General features: G+C 38.7%; 1 protein-coding gene across 1 annotated transcript in view; it reads right to left on the reverse strand.

Annotated features, from left to right (window-relative positions):
- Positions 1-24,313, reverse strand: part of myo3b (myosin IIIB) — a 186,209-nt gene that overhangs the window by 128,747 nt on the left and 33,149 nt on the right. The window contains exons 16-17 of the mRNA XM_056464721.1: positions 3,450-3,529; positions 3,192-3,212 (exon numbers count right to left, since the gene is read on the reverse strand). Coding sequence (XP_056320696.1) covers positions 3,192-3,212; positions 3,450-3,529 — 101 coding nt within the window. The remainder of the gene's footprint in view (positions 1-3,191; positions 3,213-3,449; positions 3,530-24,313) is intronic.

A 24,313-nucleotide genomic window follows, 5' to 3' on the forward strand; every position in this document is an offset into this window, starting at 1 on the left:
AAGTTGCGTGTCGTCTGCATAACAGTAGTACATCACTCCAAATTTACTAAAAATGGACCCCAGAGGTAACACATGTATAGTGAAAAAACAATGGTGCCAGAATTGAGCCCTGGGGTACACCGCAAGTAAGAGTTCAGTCGTACGAAATTGTACAATTTTAAAAAGGAGGCATGGCACCTAACCCCACCCCTAAACCCAACCGTCATTGGGGGATGAGCAAATCGTACAAAATGTATGACGTACGAATTCATACGAATTAGCCACTAAATCCAAAAGTTACGAATTGCCATGAGATTGTGTTGGACTATCCTTACTGAAAGATTAGCCATACTGAAAATTCCAATAAGAAAACTCAGCAAACAGTTTTATTATGCATAATACAGTCTGACTTTTTTAAAGGGACAGTTCACCCAAAAATTAAAACTTCTGTTGAACATAAAAGAGGATATTTTGGGGAAAGCTGGAAACTTGTAATCATTGACAACCATAGTATTTGTTTTTTTAAGCCAACTATGAATGCCAATGATTACAGCTTTTCATCTTTCTTCAAAGTAAAGTTTTTAACAGAATAAAAACTCATAAAGATTTGGAACCACTTGGGTGAGAGCAAATAGTGGGAACGTTTTCATTTTTGGCTGAGCTTTATCTTTGTTGATGGTTAGAAGATTTAAACCTGAACATCTCCTCTGACAGTTGTGGTCAATTTGACTCTGTGAGATTTTCCAGTTGTTAGTTAATTTTAGTTTTAAAAATGCAAAAAGTCTGAGTCTGCTGTTTTAGTTTGAAAATTCTGAGGCAGCATTTCAGTGTAAATGAACCAAAATGGACAACCCAGGCTCATTATGGATACGCACCCTGGTATATATTCCTGGAGAGCGCGAAATACGTTCCAGGAGGTAAGTTTTTTTGCAGTTTTTCTTTTTGCGAATCTGCCAGAGGGCACTGAGAAGGCTTTTTCAGATTTCAAATTTCTGTCACGAGTGGCATTCATGCCTGCTCTTCTCGCGTAAATCCACCAGGGGCTGCTGTCGACTGACTGAATGACTGACTGATCAACCGACTGATAGCCCCACCCACCCCCTCCCCTAAACCCAACCGACAATGTTTTCAAAAGTAATCCAGAAAAAAAAGCAAAGCCCTTGCAGCTGGCTAATTTTTACCACATTTTCAGATTTGACCACATTCTCACCCTTATTTACTTATTTACTTAATTGCTTTGCTTTTTCTTTTTGTTCTTTTTTTTTATTAGAATATGCAAAAAGATACATAAATTGGGATCATACAAATACAAAGAAACATAAAAAAAAACAACAACAACAATATAGTCAGGTACTAGTAGGTGCGTGTATGTGTGTGTGTGCGCATGTAAAGGTAACTTGGTGGACAGGTCAGAGTACATACATAAGGGACAATAACAGTCAATAAATAGAGCAAGTATCACAGATATAAATGAAACGGATAGAAAGGAACCAGTCAGTGGTAAGGACTAACAACAATGCTTGTAATGTATGATAGTTATAATAACAGTAAAAAGAAAGAAAGGACAACAGTAATAATAACTGACAACAACAATAATAATACATCACAAGTACTACACCAACTACTACTACAGAAAGTTACTAATATTAATATATTATTCTTTTTGTTCTTTGCCAGACCCGAACATCATCGCCGCTGTCGACTCCGCTCTGCGTCTCAAGTTTTCCGACATACGTGGCGAGCCATTGGGCAAACTGGTGACAGCGGAAAAGCTGTCCATACGGAAGTAAGCCAGAATAACGACCTAAAGCGTTCGTTTTAAAGACGAAATGCAGCCATACGTAACTCTGGCTACATAATTCACACTCTCCAGAATTGTATATGGGGCTACATATTCACAATGAGCCTGTGTTCAAAATGGAGTCTTATGAAAACAGAGGTGTGGCTATACATAATCGCTCTCTGATTGGCTCTTCTGGATCATTGCATATCCTTCCTTGAGTTGTCAAGCTTCTCTCATTTGACCATTACTTCACTGGAAGACAACATAGTGGAGGAGTTCTTATAAAAACCTAAATATATACTTAACTTTGAAGCTTTTGATTCAGCAAAAAGACTTGCTGTCTTGCTCACAGATGGACGAGTGAGATGAGCACCAACAATTTTTCTTCTTTCAATATGTCACCCATAATGTTGTGTGCTTTGTAATATTTTAAGCAAAACTTTGCTATTACTTTGCTAATTTAGGCCCAATCCCAATTCTACCCCTTAGCCCATCGTCTTACGCCTACCCCTTGTTTTGTGCGTTCCCGTGAAGGGGTAGGGGTTTCCCAATTCTCTTTAACTTGAAGGCGTAGGGCTAAGGGGAAGGGGTAGATAGCCCTTCGAATAAAGATTTTTCAGGAGTACACTCGAAACCAAGGGGTAGGAAAATTTCCCAGAATACACCAGCCACAACGGCAGAATAGCTGCACCCGGAAGTAAGGAGATTCACAAATTAGTATTTTTTTGTCATTATTATGAATTTTTACAACAAACAAGCACATGTTTTAATACATTCATAACCGCATTCGTGTTTTACCGTCATGCTTTAAAAAAATACCAAAAAACCCCCCTCTAAAATAAAAACTGCTAAATTCCGCGATCTATAATCTCTAATAATAACTCTTGTAAAGCAGTCTCACAACATTCTGACACTCGATGACACTCATGAGAATAAGCTTTTTACAGTGTCTGCTATAATGTTAATCTGGTTTTCATGTGTTTGCATAGATGAGTATGGCCAGGGTGTAAATGCACACTCGGTTTTAAGGGCCAAGGGGAACGGGAAGGGGTACAAAAGTAGAATTGGGATTGGGCCTAAACCTACATACTCTGCTCGTACTGGTGGAATGTGTAAACAATGAAGATTGGTCACCAGGCTGCTCAAATTTAGCCATGAAACCTATAACACTAAATTGGCCAGTGCTTCAGTAGTGTCGTTGTCCAACCCCTGTATATTGTGCACATCAAATTGGTTTCATGCATGTAAAATTGGCTATGCATGTCTACATTATGTTTTTTTTTGTGTGTGTGTGTGAAAAAACTAAAAGTTAAGATTGTCTTGTTCTAATTAAACCAGAAAGAAATCAACACAACAAAGCCATGGAAATGACACCAGAAAATATGAAGCTGAAGAATAAAAGAAACAAGATATAGAGAAAACCTCTTACCTTTAGCAGGTATTTAGGAGACTGAGAGGAGAGAGAATAGTACAGACAGACAGAAAATAGATCAAATGTACAGAGCAGTGAGGAACAGAAGTATTTTACTATGAAAACCACAGACACAAGAGTCTTAAGAGATTCTGGAGCAGATGCATTGGCAAAAGAATTACATCACAAGCCTCGTCAGGTAATATTACATTATGTGAATGTAAAGTGAATGGCATTTTTTATGATGACCTTCTGAATGTAAAGACTAGCACAGACCTTATTTCTTCCGCTGTTGAGTTGCGGAGGCAGAGATCTGGAGGCTGCTGTCACTCTCGCTCTGGATGTGGCCAGATTACCTGCTCAGCAAAAGAAGAAACACATCAGTGGCACATCAATCCTTCTTGGCTGAAGCACAAATAAATAAAACAACACGGTAGAAGAGCGCTCTGGGCTTGCAACCCAAAAGAATGTGCGTTTGAACCCTGAAGGAGATCCATGAAGAGCCTAGATTTCAATTACAAAGACTATGATCTTGATCAAGACCCTCAACGCCTGACTGCTCTACTGTTATAAATAAACATTTGCAATAATAACCACAATATTAACTAGGGGTGTAACAGACCGCAGTTCATCCGGGATCTGTACAGATCACAAACCACCCTTCAAAACACACGTCACCTGCGGATTAATAACTTTTTTAAATTGTAGATTAATCTTAAATTTGTAATGATCGCAGAGAGATGGCCTCCGGCATTATTCCAATCACATGTATGAAAGCGTTTTGGCTTCGCTGTAAAATATAAAGATGACGAAAGGAGTTGCGAAGGCACCTACATGCTTTCTTAAGTCATTACAGGTGTTTTCTTTCACTGCTTGTTTAGCCTGCATTCATGCATTAAGTGTATAGGTAAACAATTAATCATTAAAAGATGGGGACCTCAATTCAAACACCCACACAACCTAAATTATAAATGATGATGATGTGCATATGTTTATTGGTCCTTCAATGCGCTGCATTCAAATCAGTGTCAAAGCTTGTTAATTCTGGGAATTGAGACCTTAAGTAAGGTGTTACCGAATATTTACATTCCAAGACCAGGTACTACGTTTGTAGACTTCCATCAGCCTGTATTTACCTTGAAAACTACTACTGGCTTATTATTCAGATATTAACAGTTTATTAGCACTTAAAAACTATGATTTTATTTTACATCCCTAATCCAGCCAATACCTAAACCCAACTACTACCTTACTAACTATTAATAAGCAGGTAATCAGTAGTTTGTTGAGCTAAAAGTCTTGGATAATGGTTTGTTAATGGTGTGAATTGTACATTAAAATAAAGTGTGACCAACGTTTTTAACAGAGGGAGCCAGTGTTGACCTTGTGACCTATGCTCTCTGCATAATATCCCAATGTCAAATACGCTCAGTAAGTCAGTTCTCTCGGTTGTTAATACACGCTCCCTTTCTGCTTGCTCTTAAACACACACACGTCTTCGGGATATGAAGCCCCACTGTTGCATATGCAGCACCGTCTGAGCTTTTCAAAAGTTTCTGCGCAAGATGTCCAAATGTTTTCCCTGGCTGGGTCTTCAGAGACTAAACTCTGATTAATGGTACTGAAGGAGCCTTTGAAGCCGGATTGGTGACATCAAAGTGCTAATCCATGGGTGGCAGGAGTTTTATAATGAGTGGGAAGCATTTTAGCACGTTTCAAAGGCTCCGGCGCATGAATAAACAATGGCAGCGCAGATGTGCCACACACCTTTAGAAAAATACCCACCGCCGAAACGCAGAGCGTAACTGTACTGTAGCTACAGCGCGTCGGTGTGTGTGTGTGAAGGAATCGAGGGAAATGAAACATCTGTTATTCTTGTAGTCTTCGCCTCAGTATTACACCAGATGACAGATTTGAGAGGGTCACAGACTCAAACAAACAAACAATAAGTCCAGAAAACAATTATCGTTTTTCTTCTCATTTGTTTCGTAATGACCGTCTCGTGTGAATGAGTACGCATGGTTTCCCAGCGTTCGCAACAGATTTTAATTGCTCTATTTGTCAGGGATTAATTGAGTTGTTCCAGATCTAACTATAGCTCAGCAAAACCGCGCTCCTGCCAATGGGATTATAGATGTAGGCTGCTAGTAAATGTTAGTCGAAACACTGACACAGCATTGGAAGGTGGGTTTTTGGGTTTTCACACTGACACATGGGTGCTGGTGCTGGAGCCAGGGTTCAGTCTTTTATTGTACAGTTCCAAATGGAAACATCAGCTTCCAAAGCTCTCAAACCAATATTTCAAGTAAAAAAATGGTCTAGCACTGTTCATGTGTAATCACGTACTGTATATATACATTCTGCATAAATATACTCACCGGCCACTTTATTAGGCACACCTTACTAGCACCGGGTTGGACCCCCTTTTGCCTTCAGAATTGCTTTAATCCTTCGTGGCATAGATTCAACAAGGTACTGGAAATATTCCTCAGAGATTTTGCTCCATATTGACAAGAAAGCATCACGCAGTTGCTGCAGATTTGTTGGCTGCACAATCCATCCACCAAAGGTGCTCTATTGGGTTGAGACTCTGGTGACTGTGGAGGCCGTTTGAGTACAGTGAACCCATTGACTTGTTCAAGAAACCAGTCTGAGATGATTTGCGATTTATGACATGGTGCGTTATCTTGCTGGAAGTAGCCATCAGAAGATGGGTACACTGTGGTCATAAAGAGTTGGACATGGTGACACAATGCTCAATTGGTACTAATGGGCTCAAAGTGTGAGAAAATATCCCCCACACCATTACACCACCACCACCACCAGCCTGAACTGTTGATATAAGGCAATATTGATCCATGCTTCCGTGTTGTTGACGCCAAATTCTGACCCGACCATCTGAATGTCGCAGCAGAAATCTAGACTCATCAGACCAGGCAACGTTTTTCCAATCTTCTATTGTCCAATTTTGGTGAGCCTGTGTGAATTGTAGCCTCAGTTTTCTGTTCTTAGCTGACAGGAGTCGCATTGGTGTAGTCTTCAAATAACCACTTGAAATAACAAGTGGTTATTTGAGTTACTGTTGCCTTTCTGTCAGATGGAACCAGTTTGGCCATTCTCCTCTGACCTCTGGCATCAACAAGGAATTTGATCCTTTAACAGCACTGATGTTGTAATGTGATTCATATATATAATCAGTTAAACAGACTTCTGCGTTCATTTAGTTGTTCAAGCATAAAACAATATGAAATGCCGTTTACACGCACGCGCCCATCAGGATCAGCAGGCTAGCGAAACTTCATTGAATATCCTGGGGTAAAATAAATGTTCATATTTTAAAGGCATGGCGAGGAAAATGTAACTTAATGAAGTGCTTCTTGTGCATTCTGAGACCCTTTTTACATGGTATATCAATCAGGCAGTGAAGAAAACACACTTTAAACTGATTTTTTATTAAAAACAGACCTTAAACAAAAGGGACTTAGCCGAAAAGAAAATTTTGTAAATGCCTACAGTTCACCGGAAACGTTTGACCCAGGTTATTGAAAAATGAAAAATCCTTCCGCATACTTCTGCATGTACCCTATTCGTTTTTAAAACTATTATGTTCAGATATGTGCTGAAAAATCTTCTTTCCGTTAAACAGAATCTGGTGAAAATATACAGGGGGGCTAATAATTCAGGAGGGGTAATAATTCTTACTTCAGCTGTACATAATCACATGGTAATGTTCATGCTTTGTTCAGAAACATATACAGTGTGTCCAGCCTGATCTCACGAGAAAACGTAAGTATTTTACGTTTTGACAGTTTAGTGGCTAATTCGTACGAATTCGTACGTGTTCAGTCATACGAAATGGTACGATTTTAAAAAGGAGGCGTGGCACCTAACCCCGCCCCTAAACCCAACCGTCATTGGAGGATGAGCAAATCGTACTAAATTGTACGAATTAGATCGTACAAATTCGTACGAATTAGCCACTAAAAAAAAGTTACGAATTGCCGTGAGATTGTGTTGGTGTGTCAGTAACTAACTATCAATGTGTCATTGATTTAACAGCCATTCTTAACATGAGTGCTAATACGGTTTTAAAATAATAATCATTTTTATTTTCAGTGCCTATAGTTATGTCATTGTTCTGTCTTGTTTTAGTCGGAATGATGTAAAAAAAAATGTAATCTGAATAATTGCAGAGATGGTTGACTCTCAGGTACTGCTGGACCACAGTAGCATGATATTGTGTCAGTCGGGTCACATGACATCCCGATAAACGCAAATGAGAACTTCTGTTTCTTTCTGCCTGTCATTCTCTCTTCATGTTTCCGTCTGTCTGTCTGAGACTCTGCCCTCCTCTCTCTCATCTCTCAGCGCAGATTATTAAAGGACATTTGTCAAAATGAATTAGTCTGAGCGGAACAAGCATGCGGCGCATAAGTGCATTTTCACGCTTTTCACACACACATCACCGTCTGATGAAGTGGATCTACCCTGAAGTCAGCTTATACGCACCTACGCACACTGACACGTGCATACAGTATCTCTGTCTCTCTCGCACACACATTTGCACATGCAGTGTTGGAGTATTAGTTGAGGATACCTCCGCATAATATTTAATAGCAAATTAATATTGTCAGTTGCAGATTTTTAATATGATTACTTCCAATTGTAATTAACTTTATGAGCTTAACCCTGAAGCACACCATTATTTCAACATTGCCCATGCACGTTTAAAATTCATTGGCTTATCATTTCGATAAAGTCCATCTAGTAGTCTCTTAAGAATTAAGCAACCCAGGCTCATTCTGAGAACGTAGTCCCGAGGACGTTTCTGGAGACCGCGAAATACGTCCCGGGAGGAACGTATTTTTGCAGTTTTTGTTTTTGCGAATCCGCGAGAGGCCGCTGTGCGAGCTTTCTCCCATGCCGTCCTCGCGTAAACCCGCTAGAGGCCGCTGTCGAACGACCTTCCGCCTGTCTGCCTGGATGACAGTGAGACTGGCCAATCAGCTGACCCACCCTCCTCCGTCCCTAAACCCAACCAACGACGATTCACAAAAGCCGTCCAGAAAAAGAAAAGCCCTCGTCTGATTTTTACCACGTTTTCGAATTTTGACCACATTCTTACCCTGTGACAAACTGGTTCGCTTTATTTTTTGGATTTTGTTTTCTTACCTGATTTCTGGAACCGCTCTTCCCCGGACTCAAACCCGGTCGTTGTCGTGGTCAGCCCCTTTCTGCGCCTCGAGTCCGCCAAAGTACACGAAGAGCTAACCGGACAAACTGGTTGCAGCGGGAAAGCCCTCCACACGGAGGCGAGCGGCAGGCCGGCAAGTGCCGAAAGGAACGGCGTCACACCGCCCCGCAGCGTTCGCTTAAAAAAATGCAATGCAGCCGGACGTACCCCCGGCTACGTATTTCGCGGTCTCCAGAAACGTCCACGAGACTACGTTTTCAGAATGAGCCTGGGTTGGAATTAAGAATTTGAATGTTAACGGGTTGAAAGTACAAAATTAACCGGTAGGTATCAGTATAAAGCATTATTTAAAGTTAGTCCGTCGTATAGTTTTCACTGTGATGTCTCGGATTTGCAGGTAGAATGTGTGAGAATGTGTGATACTGCATTGTGAAAAATGGATGTAATTTCAAAGGTAGCAGTAAGTTCCCTTTATAAACACGGTAAACATCCGTAAATTGATTTTACCAGAATACCCAGCATGGTACTTGACTTTTGGGATCTGTTTTAACAATATAAGTGTAAAGGGTATGGCGCAAAAGCACCAAGTGTGTTTCTAAATCCTCTTTTGCTATTTTAAGGACTGGAAAAACAGTAGTCGTACCAAGCGCATGGTCTTTTTCTCTTAATGAGTTATGGTTTTGGGCATTACATGCATTAAACTAATCAGAGTCTCATCTCTCATTACCTTTAAGAATTAGCTGCATATCACCACAGTACATTCACTATTTACATAGCAGCCTTTGTAAGCAGAAAAACTTAATGTTTCATTAGCGAGAAAACAGTTAAGAAGCTTTTCCGGAGCGGTACTTTTTTTCAGCCTCTTCCTATTGACAGTGGATTCGGAAAACCATGATGGAAAGATTCTACTGAAGACATCCCTTACATATTTAATTGAATCATTTCCTTTGTCAATAACATTGGAGTGTGGTTAAAAAAAACGTTATGTCCAAACACACTTCCTATTCCTATACTCCATATGGTGATGTGCAAGTCTCTAAAACCCAGCAGGTGGACAAATCTAAACAAACAATTATTATATATATCAATATATAGTAGCAGTGCGATATGTCTGTATATCCAACACAATCTCACGGCAATTCGTAACTTTTTGATTTAGTGGCTAATTCGTATGAATTCGTACGATCTAATTCGTACAATTTAGTACGATTTGCTCATCCCCCAATGACGGTTGGGTTTAGGGGTGGGGTTAGGTGCCACGCCTCCTTTTTAAAATCGTACAATTTCGAACGACTGAATTAGCCACTAAACTGACAAAACGTAAAATATTTACGTTTTCTCGTGAGATCAGGCTGGTATATCAGCACTGGTGGGAGCCGTGCGTTGGCACAAGGTTGCAGGCAGAATGCCTTAGTGTCCCCCCAAATGACGATACAGCCACATCGCACTGCTACGAGTGTGATATTGTGTTTATAATTTTTATACAACATGGCATAATCATGTATATTTTTTAAAAATCCAATATGAGGAACTACTGTACTTTCATCTGCCATCGCTTCACATCTGCAGCTGACGTCAGAAAAGCAGAAACCGTTGCTAGTTCACTAACGTCTATTTAGAGCTAGTATTTGAATGATTCTCTTGCGTAATGTCTAAAGCAGTGGTCACCAAACTTATTCCTGGAGGGCCGGTGTCTAGCAGATTTTAGCTCCAACCCTAATCAAACACACCTGAACAAGCTAATCAAGGTCTTATTGGGTATACTTGAAGCACCCAGGCAGGTGTGTTAAGGCAAGTTGGAGCTAAACCCTGAAGGGACAGCGGCCCTCCAGGACTGAGATTGGTGACCCCTGGTCTAAAGTGATGACAAAACAGGTGATTTTGCTCACATGTGATAATGAGACTGAACAGCATAAAATTCCCTCGGTCTACAAAAATTTCCCAGTATTTCTCTGTTGCAATCGGGAGATCACAATAATTAACCCAGAAAAAGCCACAGCAAACACTAGCAGATTACTTTTATATAAATACAGCACTACATAATAGTAATATATAATTTATAATCATTTGATCAGCTGTGGTTTAAAATTTACGCTGAGTTTTTCCTCCCCTAAGGATGTACAATGCGGTCTCTGTCACCATCGTGTGGCGAAACATAAATCCTCTTTGCTGTGCTCAATGACAGGCTAATGGATGCCGACGTGCTGAATCTCCGAAATTATATTATAATTATTTAAAATAAGTATTATCCCTATAAATACACCGCACAGTTGCAATCTAAACAACTATTCTCGTCTAAAATAGCCTCAATAGTTCAATATGTTGTCCAACAGCTGCATATTTGTCAAACTGTAGTGAGTTTATTGATTTGCTGTCACTATGTGGGCGGTGTAATACACAAGAGGGAAGAGGCTGTACGAGAGCTGTTATTGCAGAATATCGCATGGCTATCAGCCAATCAGATTTGAGAACCAGATAGATATAATATGAAATGAAATGAACATGAAATAAATGTTACTAATAATAATAACATGTGAATAGTCATGAATAAAATGGCTATACAGCCCCCTGAGGTGAAGAAGGAATAGGAGGAGGTAGTGTTTATATATATATATATATATATATATATATATATATATATATATATATATATATATATATATATATATATATATATATATATATATATATATACATATATATGTGTGTGTGTGTAGACAATAACAACTTTTTTACATTTTAATCCTTTAATTTTTCATATGTAAAGATATTTGTGTACTGCTATACATCCCTGTGTGTGTATTAAGCAATATGTATGCGTTGCGAATAACTACCGCGCTCTTCAAATAACAAAAACCCTGCGCCATTGACTTTAGGCCAGCTATTTCAGTTGCCTCAAAGCAGCAAAATACCAAACATAATTTGCTATGTTAATGTAGATTGATGTTGATTTACTACAGATCACACAAAGCTTCTTTGAGAAGACGTGCATGATAAAATAAACTGTATTTGCAATTTCAATTGGATTAGTCGCCCTGCACTATTACGTGTGTACTTGTTAAGCTAAATTTGCTTAATGAGGGCTCAGTTGCCCTCACTTATTTACTAAAATATGAAAATAATCCACTAGTGAAGACATTTTATTGGTCCTCGCTAAATAAAAATGCTTGAAGCAGAACATGTGCCTAATAATCTCTAATGACACTTTTTCTGTGCATATTGCGTTTAGGGTTAGGCCATACCACAGTATCTTCAACCTGATATAAAAACAACTGAAGTCTATGGAATTTCTTCACCAAGATAGGAAAACAAATCTGTGAGTGTGTGTATACTTGTTTTTATATCCCAGTGGGTACTTAAACCTGAGCGCACACAGACTTATTGGGACTTGAGTCAATGTGGGGACCAAAGTTGACATCCCCATGACTAAACATGCTTATAAGTCATTAATACATTCATTTTCCTTTGGCTTAATCCCTTTATTCATCAGGGGTCACCACAGCGGAATGAACCACCAACTTATGCAACATATGTTTTACAGAGCGGATGCCCTTCTGGCTGCAACCCAGTACTGGGAAACACCCATACACTCTCACATTTACACACATACACTACGGCCAATTTAGTTTATTCAACTCACCTATAGAACATGTGTTTGGACTGTGGGAAAAACTGGAGCACCCGGAGGAAACCCACGCCAACACGGGGAGAACATGCAAACACAGAAATGCCAACTGACCCAGCCGGGAATTGAACCAGCAACTTTCTTGCTGTGAGGCGACAGTGTTAACCATTGAGCCACCATGTCGCCCTGCTTATAAATAACACAGAATGAATTTTAAAGTGCAAATTCCTGTGAGGGTCGGGTTTAGGGGTAGAGTTGGGGAAGGGGGATAGAATATACGATCTGCATAATAAAACCATCATTGCATCTATGAAAGTCCCCACCAGGATATAGGAACTAGTTTGTGGGTGTGTGTGTGTGTATTCTCCCCATCAGGTCAATCTGTCTGTTAAGTCAGAGGCCTGTGAAAAAGGATGACACCCAGCATCTCTCACATGTGCTTCTGACACAAGCTGCCGAACGAGAGACAGGGGGGAAAAAAGAGAAAGAAAGCCCTGTGCATTCACTTTGAAAATTAAGCCCAGCAAGATTCCCACAGCGAACAGCGGCCCAAGCTGCCACTTGTGTTGCTTTTCTATTGACCAGAACAGTCGATGTGCCCTGGATTATAAAGCGATCCCGGCTTCAGTATGACACCTTTCATCCCGTCACATGTATGTGAAGCGCAGGAACGAGCTGTCGGCACGGGGGACAATCAAAGTTGTCAGACAGCAGTCTACACTTCTGCTGACTTTCCCTTGTACTTCATCTCTTATTCAGATGCGCTCGGCTCTTTTGGAATAAATATGAAACATTCTTGAAACTCAGCTCGATAAGCAGGAAAATGAGATTGTTCCAGTCTGAGATGCCCTGTTCATGTCTTGACCAGAAGTGGTTTAGAAGTAAATGCAGAATAGCTGTGATACTGCACTGTGACTGAATAATGGATGGTAAATTCCTGTACAATTGCTACCATAAACATCTGTAACCTGGTTAACAGTAAGTTTCCTTAATAAACAGTGCGGGAAATAAATGAAAATGTCACCATTTTTCTCAGACAAAATACTTCTAAAAGGTGCCGCTGACTTGAAATTTTCAAGAGATGTTGATAACAACCAAAGAATTCCATATATTTCAAGAAAACAAAACAAATTAGCTTACAATTTAAGTAATGTGTAATTAAATAAAACGACGCAGGGAAAAAGTAATGAACACATGAAGAAAGAGAGGTGTAGAAAGGCAGTGAAAGCCCAGACAGCAGCTGAAATCTCTCAATAGTTCTTCAGCAACCCTCTGCCCTACATCTTTAGCCCCTTTCACACAGTGATACCGGTCAGTGGTGGAAAGAGTACTGAAAAATCATACTTAAGTAAAAGTACCTTTACTTGCCTAAAATGTAGTGAAAGTAGACCTTTCAAAAGTACTCAAGTCTAGTGAGTATTACGCTGTAAAAAGCTGATGCACTTACATGTAATTTGTGGATGTGTGTAAACCATAGACTGTAAAATATATGGACGTAGCATCCGTGACGTCACCCATAGGTTTCTGAAGAGTGCAAAAGAAGCCACAAGTAGGCGCGGCCAACCGTCGCCATTTTGTTCGCGCGTCATCGCACCCACGGCGGGATACCAAACAAGGGCAAAGAGGTGGAGAGTGGGCGGAGCTACAGACACCTGCTGGCACTTTGCTTAGACCTGGCAGACAGACTTTACTTTGGGAGAAACGCTTAATACTTTATTACCTGCGACTCGTTTGTGTTCTGACCACATGTGCTTGGCTGTACACTATATCAGTAAAGTGATTAGACTTTCAAAAACACTGTTGTAACACATTGAGCCACTAAACATTGCTCTTATGACGTTTTTCTACAGGAGGAAAACGCGAATTACTTCCAAACACTTCAGATGTGTGTGTGTGTTAGTAAATGCAAGACTATTGATGAACTCCAGCATGACACTGTATGATAACGCTTCAGATGACTGTTCTAGAGCCTACAGCTAATCAATCTGTCACATTCTGAAGTGCTTTACGGGTCTAAAGAAAAATATTAATGATAAATTATCTTAAATAAAACAAATACATTTATAGAGATGGTATACAAGTATATAACTTTACTCACAAGGGAAACGGAGGCCACGTGAATGGTTTGTGAGCACAATTAAATGCACACAGCATCCCATATCATCTGATAATTGTAAGAAATAAGTCCAAAAGGCAGCTGACTGTGTAAAGCCACATAAAACAGAACAAAAATACGATGAATATGCCGAGATCAGTGGCTAATCTGCCGGATTCAGCTGAGGTGAAGTGACGGCGACCAGCGAAACCTAGCTGTCACTCAAGTGGCCACGCCCTTAATTATGCAAACTTAAAATAACCTAATATAAAGGAAATGGATGAGTTATAAAAAAATTCACCCCCCTCACAGTTGTCATGGAGGGTAATAATAGCTATATGAACCAAAATCGTTCTTTGTACCAGGCCGTAAACACCTTTATTTCTGCTGTAAAGTTGGCCATTCTAACAGTGGGCTCAATTGCAATTTGCTCTATTATGGAGCCAGCACTAGTGGAATTTTGATGAATTGCAGTTTCAGTTACTTCCGTATTGGCCTCCCGAAGGAGAGCGGGAGGTTGCTGCTTGGTGTAAACACAACATTCTGTAGTGCATTTAGTCATTGTCCATATTTCCAATATTAGTGGTTAGAGTAAAGAGCATAGAGTATTATTAGCCGCTTATTCTTAGAACGCAAAATTACCCATTATGCTTTGCGTGTACGCACAAGGAGAATGCTAACAACTTCCGGTTGGCAGCTGATGCGAATAAACAGTCACATTTGGACAGCTTTGAAACGATAGTTTTAATCTGTTTTATTTGCTTTTTACGTCTTTGAACTAATTCTGCTGTCGATCAGCAAAACCTCCTGGTCTGGTCATTTAAAAAAATGCGATCTAATGGGATGGAAAACAACTGCTGTGAGGTATTGAAACGGGAATTAAGTTTGTCCTTTTTCTGTTATCAAAAAGCACACAACATCACAAGACATTAATATTAGGTTTGATTTAGGTCGTGACATCAGGTGTCCAAAATTCAAGGTATAGCCAGCGTTTAAGGACACTACTATTTTGATGTTCAATAATGACGTCAAATGACGTTGATATTTGGTTAATCTTAGATTGTGTTAGTAAGTGACCAAAATCCAATGTCGAGCCAACATTTTAAACCAACGTCATATTGACGTCAAATACTGACATTTACTCATCAGGTATGGCAACCACAATCCAACGTCTGATAGATGTCCTAGTGGTAACGTCCACACAAAGTCAAGCTGTAACATCATTAGATGTTGATTTTAGGGTTGGACGTTGTACATCGACGTCAGCCTGACGTTGGGTTCCGACGTTTACCCAATTTTCATTTCCAAACAAAATGTAACATCCCCATGACATTTTCAGTAAACATCCACCATCTTCTCATCAGTGACATGCATCTAAACAGTTTCTGAGCCAATGAGTGTAAAGATTTTGGACATCTTCTTTCGGACATTTTTAATGCTTCCAAACAGTTTGCTGCAATTATAAATCGCCCATGTCTTGAGGTAGTTCATTATGTGGCGATTTACCTTCTATGTGTGATTTAATTGGACAAGAATCACAGGACTGATTTTCCAAACCCCCATAGACGAGAAAAAATGATGTACTGTAGTGACTGCAGGTTGAAGGAAAGTAGTGGAGTAAAAGTACCAATAGAGCACGAAAAATGTACTCAAGGGAAAGTAAAAGTACATATTTTAAAAACTACTAAGTAAATTACAATTTGGGAAAAAAACTAATCAAATACACTAGTTTGAGCATTTGTAATTTGTTACTTTACACCACTGATACTGGTAAATATCTGGAAAATTTCCCGAACGACTTTACCGGTAAATTTAAAAAAGCGCTATTCACACAGGAACGGACATTCCACAATTGTTCTGGAAAAGACCATTTCAAAACACTGGTAAATTCTGACATTATTAACCAGAAATGACCTCTAAATGGCTACGCTTTATTTGTAAAGATAGAAGGGGTCAGGCTTTTGTTGATGGTTTCACTTTTATTTAAAGCTTTAGCACTCATACAGCTGCTTTTGTCCCAGAGACATCCAAAGGCAGAAGCGCAAATCGCAGTTCAATGTTTACACATTTGACAATACAAGTTCTGTGGATGGATAAGTATTGTAAACAATGTCAATGAAAACATTTGGAAGTACTCTTTTGTAAGTCGAGAGGTACATAATATGTGTCAACCAACTGAAGTACAGCTTGAAGGTAAACAAACAGCGGTTTATCGTAAGCATTTTATCGATGATTTTTTTACACGGTTGGCGTTAAGAAAGAACACAGAAATGTTATCTGACTAACATCTAGCAGCTAAATGTGTCTGGAAAAATATTCAAAGGTTTTTACAGTGCTCAGCATAATTGAGCGCACCCCATTTTGAAAATGAATATTTTGATCCATTCCTCAGTGAATATAGGCAATGTATTTTGGTGCATTTAAACAAAACAGATTTATTAAACAGATATATTTATTAAAATAATATTTTAGTCACCAAACATATTTGGAAATTAAAAGATAATACAATTAAATTCAAGCAACGTTTTGCAAAAAAAAAATTACCACCTACAAAATTTTAACTAAATTTGTCCATTTTTCCTCCTTTTTAAATTTAATATTTTTCCCTAACAAATAAATTTGGGTGTACTAGTTTCTGAACCGGTATCGTAAGTTATGTTGTAAGATTAGCTCCAGATTTGCCTTCAGTACTGACCAATCTAATGTATATGCACAAATATACGATTGTATGGCCTCTTATTAAAAATATGAATATAAAAGATAGATTTGTAAGGGGTGTACTTATATATGTTGAGCACTGTATTTTCATAAACAGTGTGGATGTGAATGCGTGTGAATGCTCTGATTGGCTAGAGTAGACGCTTCCATTGTCGCCTCCAAACGTCAGTATTACTTGAGCATTTTATAATGTCAAAATCTCAGTGACCGTGAATGATGGCGTATTTCAACTTAATCCACATGTGATCGTGGACTCATTTCTCAATTCAAGGGAAGGAGTCAAAACTCAATTCAATATTTCAACTTTCCACATCAAACCCAAAGTACAGTGTTAGAAGTGCGGTGACTAGTATCTACATAAGTCAGACAGTGGGAGTGGAAGGGGTTTTCAGCAGGATTTTGTGTTGCTGTCAATTTGCTGTCTTATTTTAATGATAGATCTTTACACAACTGTCAATCATACATGCTTGTTGTTTGAAAAATGAACCCTGCCTTGTGATTGTACCACAAAATTGTCATAAAGTTTTCGTGATGTTTAGAGGGACAAATCAAATATACTTTGAGGTTAAAACTTAGAAAGTAAATCAATAGGGAAACCTAAATTTAAACTGGTATATAGGCATACAGATATCTGATATATGGCTATATATGAACATATATGTGGCGGCAACGTGGCTCAGTGGTTAGCACTGTCGCCTCACAGCAAGAATGTCGCTAGTTTAAGCCAGTTGGCATTTCTGTCTGAAGTTTGCGTGTTCTCCCTGTGTTGGCTTGGGTTTCCTCTTTATAGTTCAAAGACATGCGCTATAGATTAATTGAATAAGCTAAATTGGCCGTAGTGTATGAGTGTGTGGGAATGTGAGAGTGTATGGGTGTTTCCCAGTGCTGGGTTGCAGCCGGAAGGGCATCCGCCGCGTAAAATTCCGCTGTGGTGACCCCTGATAAATAAAGGGACTAACCCAAAGGAAAGTTAATGAATGAACATATATGTAAAATTATAGCTAAAATACTTGACCATATAGTGTATATACATATTTAAAACTCCATTGGTTGAACAAATATATGCACATGGCAATTTTAGCAATATTTCGAAATGTATGTTGCATATAAGATATATATTTTATATATGTGAAATGTTATATATGTAATTTGCATATATTGCCATCAGATTTCTATATTGGTAAATATCAAACAAATGAGTGAAAAACAGCTAATTCAAGACATTTTTTTTGTTAAATTTAGTCATAGAGCTTTGGGAGGAAATGAGTCTAAATTCATTATGATTGTGTTTTTTAAATGTAATTATTATATAGTTTTGTTTACTGAACAAAGTTTAATAAACTTTTATAATATATAACTTTTATAACTTGTTACTACACCTGTACACAGTGCAAAGGTCCAGCATCTTCAGATTGGCTTTAGTCTTGACTAGTGCGGTTGAAAGACTTTTGTCTTGGGAGCACTGTACGAATGTGGCAGCTGTATTGACGCACACTCAGGGTCCGTATGCGATATCTAGTGTTTATATTTATGAGTATCCATGTACAGTTTATTACAAAGACTAGCCAAACAGGCAATGATCAAACAGGTACAAACTGAAGCATGAGGGTAATCCAAAAAGCGTAGTCAAAAAACAGGCAAATGGTCAGGACATGCGGCAAAACAACATAACTGTAACAACTGTAAACAAGACAAGGACCAAAAACAGCAGGACAAACAGGGGAAAACGCTTTGAAATGTTTCACAGGGAAAACAAGACTCAGCACTGTGTGCGTGAATGTGAGGTGCATTTATGGTCCATGTAATGAGTCTTCATGATCTACAGCTGTATCCAAGGAATCAGGGGTGTTCCGGAACTGGTGTGTGAGTAAGGTGCCTTATGGGAAATGTAGTGCAGTGGCAGAATTGTAATACGGATGATAGTGCATGTTTTCCAGCAGTCTGCAAGGCATAGATTGCTGGTGACTATGACCAGTATAAAGAAATGTGAAGGTTTTTATATAAAACTGGACAATAATGAATTACATTCAGATCTCACAGAATTGACCTTCAAGCTTAAAGGAACACTCCGTTTTTGTCTAAATAGGCAAATTGTACAACTCTCTTAGATTTAAACAGTTGTGCTTTACCATTTTTTAACCCATTCAGAATATCTCCGGATCTGGCGGGAGCACTTTTAGCTTAGCTTAGCACAAGTCACTGAATCGGATTAGACCATTAGCATCTCGTTAAAAAAAACGTTGAAGTTTTTAAAATTGACTCTTCTGTAGTTACATCATGTAATATGTATAATCAAGGAACTTTGCTGCCGTACCATGACTGCAGCAGGCGCAATAATGTTACACATAGCTGTTACCTTGTTACCTGTCTGGGAACTATTTTCAGGTGCTACATGTTCGCAATATCATTGCACCTGCAGCTTGTCATTTTTGAGACAGATGCTAATGGTCAAATCTGATTCAGCTTTTTACGCTAAGCTAAGCTAGAAGTGTTCCTGCCAAACTCAAAGATGGCCTGAACAGATAAAAAAATTTACAAAAATAAATAAATAAAAACTGCTTTTATTCTAGCCAAAATAAAACTAGTAAGACTTTATCCAGAAGAAAAAATATTATAGGAAATACTGTGAAATGCTCAACAATTCATTTTGCACTCTGCAATTTCCTATAAAGCAAACACAGCAGCTATTCCTCTCTAGAGACCTTGAGAGCGGCCATCTCTAACATACGGTTCAGCTCGAACTCACAGATGTTCCATGCAAATCCAGATGAAGGCCGTACAGAGGAGCACATACATGCAGTGTGGCCACAGGCTTGCAGTAAAAGCCCCACGGAGTTTTCTAGATCAGGGCCAAACCAAACACCCCAAACCCCCAAACCCACACAAGAGCTCTGGCTTTAGGGGAATTTGTTCATGCAAATATAATCCATTTCCTCCGACAAAACAGCACCACATGGGAGGACTGCGGGCTGACCCAGACCCAAAGCAGTGTGCTGAACTCAGAGTGCGATGTTCTGATGAACACACAGAGAACAATAATGGCAAAAATTGTGGAAAACTATTTATATGGGCTGAATTTAAACAAATTAAAAATAGTAATGTTCAACTTGATTTGTTTAAATTCAGCACTAATAAATTGTTTGCAACCACTTGAAGAAATGTGTCTAGAGCAGTTTAAAGAGATGTGAAGTTCTGAATGGTAATATTGCTCATAACATACACTCACTGGCCACTTTATTAGGTACAGCTGTCCAACTGCTCGTTAACGCAAATTTCGAATCAGCCAATCACATGGCAGCAACTCGATGTATTTAGGCATGTAGACATGGTCAAGACGATCTGCTGCAGTTTAAAAGGGGATTTAACGTGGCATGGTTGTTGGTGCCAGACGGGCTGGTCAAAGTATTTCAGAAACTGCTGAACTACTGGGATTTTCACACACAACCATCTCTAGGGTTTACAGAGAATGGCCAAAAAAGAAAACATATCCAGTGAGCAGCAGTTTTGTGGGCGCAAATGCCTTGTTGATGCCAGAGGTCAGAGGAGAATGGCCAGACTGGTTCCAGTTGATAGAAAGGCAACAGTAACTCAAATAAGCACTCGTTACAACCGAGGTCTGCAGAAGAGCATCTCTGAATGAACAACACGTCCAACTTTGAGGCAGATGGGCTACAGCAGCAGAAGACCACACCGGGTGCCACTCCTGTCAGCTAAGAACAGGAAACTGAGGCTACAATTCGCACAGGCTCACCAAAACTGGACAATAGAAGACTGGAGAAACGTTGCCTGGTCTGATGAGTCTCGATTTCTGCACAACAACATGAAAGCATGAATCCATCCTGCCTTGTATCAACAGTTCAGGCTGCTGCTGGTGGTGTAATGGTGTGGGGGATATTTTTTTGGCACACTTTGGACCCATAAGTACCAATTAAGCATCGTGTCAATGCCACAGCCTACCTGAGTATTATTGCTGACCATGTCCAACCCTTTATGACCACAGTGTACCCATCTTCTGATGGCTACTTCCAGCAGGATAAAGCACCATGTCATAAAAGCGTCTCATGTCAAAAATCATCTCAGACTGGTTCCCTGACTATGAGTTCACTGTACTCAAATGGCCTCCACAATCACCAGCTCTCAATTCAATGGCGCACCTTTGAGATGTGGTGGAATTGGACATTCGCATCATGGATGTGCAGCCGACAAATCTGCAACAACTGCGTCATTCTATCTTGTCAATATGGAGCAAAATCTCTGAGGTATATTTCCAGTACCTTGTTGAATCTATGCCATGAAGGATTAAGGCAGTTCTGAAGGCAAAATGGAGGCCAGCCCGGTACTAGTAAGGTGTACCTAATAAAGTGGCTAATAAAACTCTAACAGACACCAAAGATGTTGAGGCATCGTGTAGCTGCATATTTAAATGACCATCATCTTCACTGTATGCATATTTATAACAAAATGGAGCCTATACAATCCTGCCTCTTTTCATTTTCAGTGAAAATACGATACATACCCTCTCTTTTGCTTAATATCAGTTCGAATAATCAATAATGGCCATTATAAAAGAATAACGAACAATACGTTTAAACAATATAGGAAATAAAAGCAAGCAATCAGTCAAATGTGCAGAATCATTGTATGTAGTTATATAAATTAATATATTAACTTATATTTGCGCTCAGCCAAAACACGTTACTAGATTAATAATACATACTGTAAGAGGCTAAATTAATATATGCGTTTGTTTACATGACAAAACATGTATTTTTGACTCAAGAAGGCCCATGCTGGCTCCAAAGGCAGATACTGATAAGATCAGGGCCTGGTGTGTGGACTTTGGGGGTTTTACGATGTGGTCACATGTTGATTGGTCAGTTTGAATGTGTCAGCATTTTGGGCTTTCGTCACATGATCAAGAAAGATACAAAATAGGTGGTAAAACGCTGCTCTGCCTCTTTTCTTTTCCTGGCCTGTCTTTCCTGGTCTGCTTTCCTCCTCTGCTCCTCTCCTCCTCTGGAGTCTATCTTCTCTGACTCTACTGCACTCAGGCTAACTTCTGGGCCTGCTCTCTTTGTCTCTCTCTCCCTCCCCTTGTGTCTCTTCTTCTACCTCTGGTAACTTTAATTTTACATTTAAGCTGGGTACAATTTATATCATATGTTTTATCATTCCATATTTGATCATTTTATACAGTTATTTTGTAACTAATTCAGTTGTAACCATAGAGAATTATTGTCATTAAATCATCTCATTTTCAAGTATTTGTGAATTACTTTTGATTTAACATCAACACTTAACTGTTCCATATTGCAATACAATACAATCAAATAATATCAACGCTCTCCCACATTTATAGCTATTAATACTGCCCATTCGGCAGAACTACAGTTCGAACCGCTGTGGTTTAAAACCCAATCCTACAATACAAAAGTCTAAAGTCGGGGAATATGTCGTTAGATGAATACAGTGATCAAATACAGTGATCAAAAATACAGTGATCAAGTCCGGACATCAAGAAATCATGATTTTTTGCAATGTAAGACACTTTTTTTGTGAAAATATTGTATTGTTTCAGCTTGTAACATTATGTGATCTATATAAAAGACTGACACATTTTATAAACAATTAAACATGTATGAATTTTCTTAAAAAGCCGAAGAAATTATAGTTCTGGAGACTGATATGCAGGAGAATTATATAATCACCCATGTGAAATTCTAAAAGCCTGACAATCCTAAACAATATAAAAATGCTGGGTTCCACATAATTCCTTCATGTTGTCCCAACACAAATCGATTATTATTTTTTAAATCTAAGTGGATTGAACATAAAACAATTAAGTTGTGCGCAAAAAAACATTTAGAATTGTGTTGTTTGAACTCATTTTGAATAAATAGTTTAAACTAACATTTTTTGAGTGTAAGTAAATAAACTTATTTCAACGAAAACACTGTATGATAAGTATTCAGTCTTTAACACTGATATACACAAGCATCATTTATTTAGCACAGCTCTTATGTTCATGCTCCAGACGTCACTGACTTCAGAACAGTGTCTGAATCATCAAGCCTGACCCCTAGTGGTCAGATCCCGAGTCTCCAAGGACGGACAGATTAAATCATGCTTGAGAGATAACAGCTAAAAAAGAAAAGAAAGAAACAGAGAACAGTCTAAATATATGCGAATGAAACCCACCAGGTGTTTCGCCCTGCGGGTTAAAATGCTCAGGTTATTTAAGCAGAGGAGATTTCGGCTACACTTTAAAAAAATAAAACATTCTTTGTTGAATATTTGATTCATCAAACAGCCTTTTCTAATCAAGAGCCCTTTTCATCAGAGAGTTCTTGAGTTTCTAAATGTACCTTTGAGGATTTCAGTTACAGAGATGTGTGTTTCAGTATAGTATTAATGCTTATGCTCATGTTGAGGAATTGCTTTATTGATTAGCCGTAGATCTCATTTATATTAAAGAGGAGTATATTGCTATTCACGATTGTGGAATGTGTGTACAATAAAAATGATATGACAAAAAAAAGTCAGATTTTTATGTTACTTTAACTTGTTTTAACCTTCTTGTCTTTCTTTCTGTGATTTCCTATATCCTTTGGGTTAAAAAAATCATTAAAAATCAACGACTGCCAAACTCAGACAACAAAACTGTACAGGATATGGCTGTAAAGGGATATTAATCCAACATCAATGTTCCAAAAACAAAACAAAAGGCATTTTTTCCTTTTGTATTGAAATTCCTGGAACAGTTTAATCTGTTAATCCTCTGGGTGCTCCGGTTTCCCCCACAGTCCAAAGACATGCGGTACAGGTGAACTGGGCAGGCTAAATTGTCCATAGTGTATGAGTGTGAATGAGTGTGTGTGGATGTTTCCCAGAGATGGGTTGTGACTGGAAGGGCATCTGCTGTGTAAAAACGTGCTGGATAAGTTGGCGGTTCATTCCGCTGTGGCGACCCCGGATTAATAAAAGGACTAAGCCGACAAGAAAATGAATGAATTTATACTATTATAAGTACATTATTTATATATATACACAGTAAGTACACCCACATTATGTAAATATAATATTTTTTGGATGCGATTAATCGCGATTATTTGTTTGACAAATATATTGTTGAGTAAATATATCAAAATGCAATGTGATTTTCTCGATTTTTAGTTATTTTTTTTTAAGTATCAGATTTTCAAATTGCTGAATTCAGCCAAATATTATATTATCCCAACAAATCATACATATTGGAAATCATATTTATTCAACTGACAGATAACGTATCTCAGTTTCCATATATGTACACTTATGACGGGTTTTGTGGAGCAACCGGCTGCTTTCTGCACAGAAAATCTATGCAAAAGACTTCCCAAACAAAAAGAACAGAATTAGCACATAAACTAACATTACAATTGTCATATATTGTATATTTTCATTATTGCTCTTTAAATTTTTATAACATTCAGAATCGGGAAGGGTAAAAAAGCCAGAAAGCATTAAAAAGT

This window comes from Danio aesculapii, chromosome 9, assembly GCF_903798145.1.
Source record: "Danio aesculapii chromosome 9, fDanAes4.1, whole genome shotgun sequence".
Taxonomy (NCBI): Eukaryota; Metazoa; Chordata; class Actinopteri; order Cypriniformes; family Danionidae; genus Danio; species Danio aesculapii.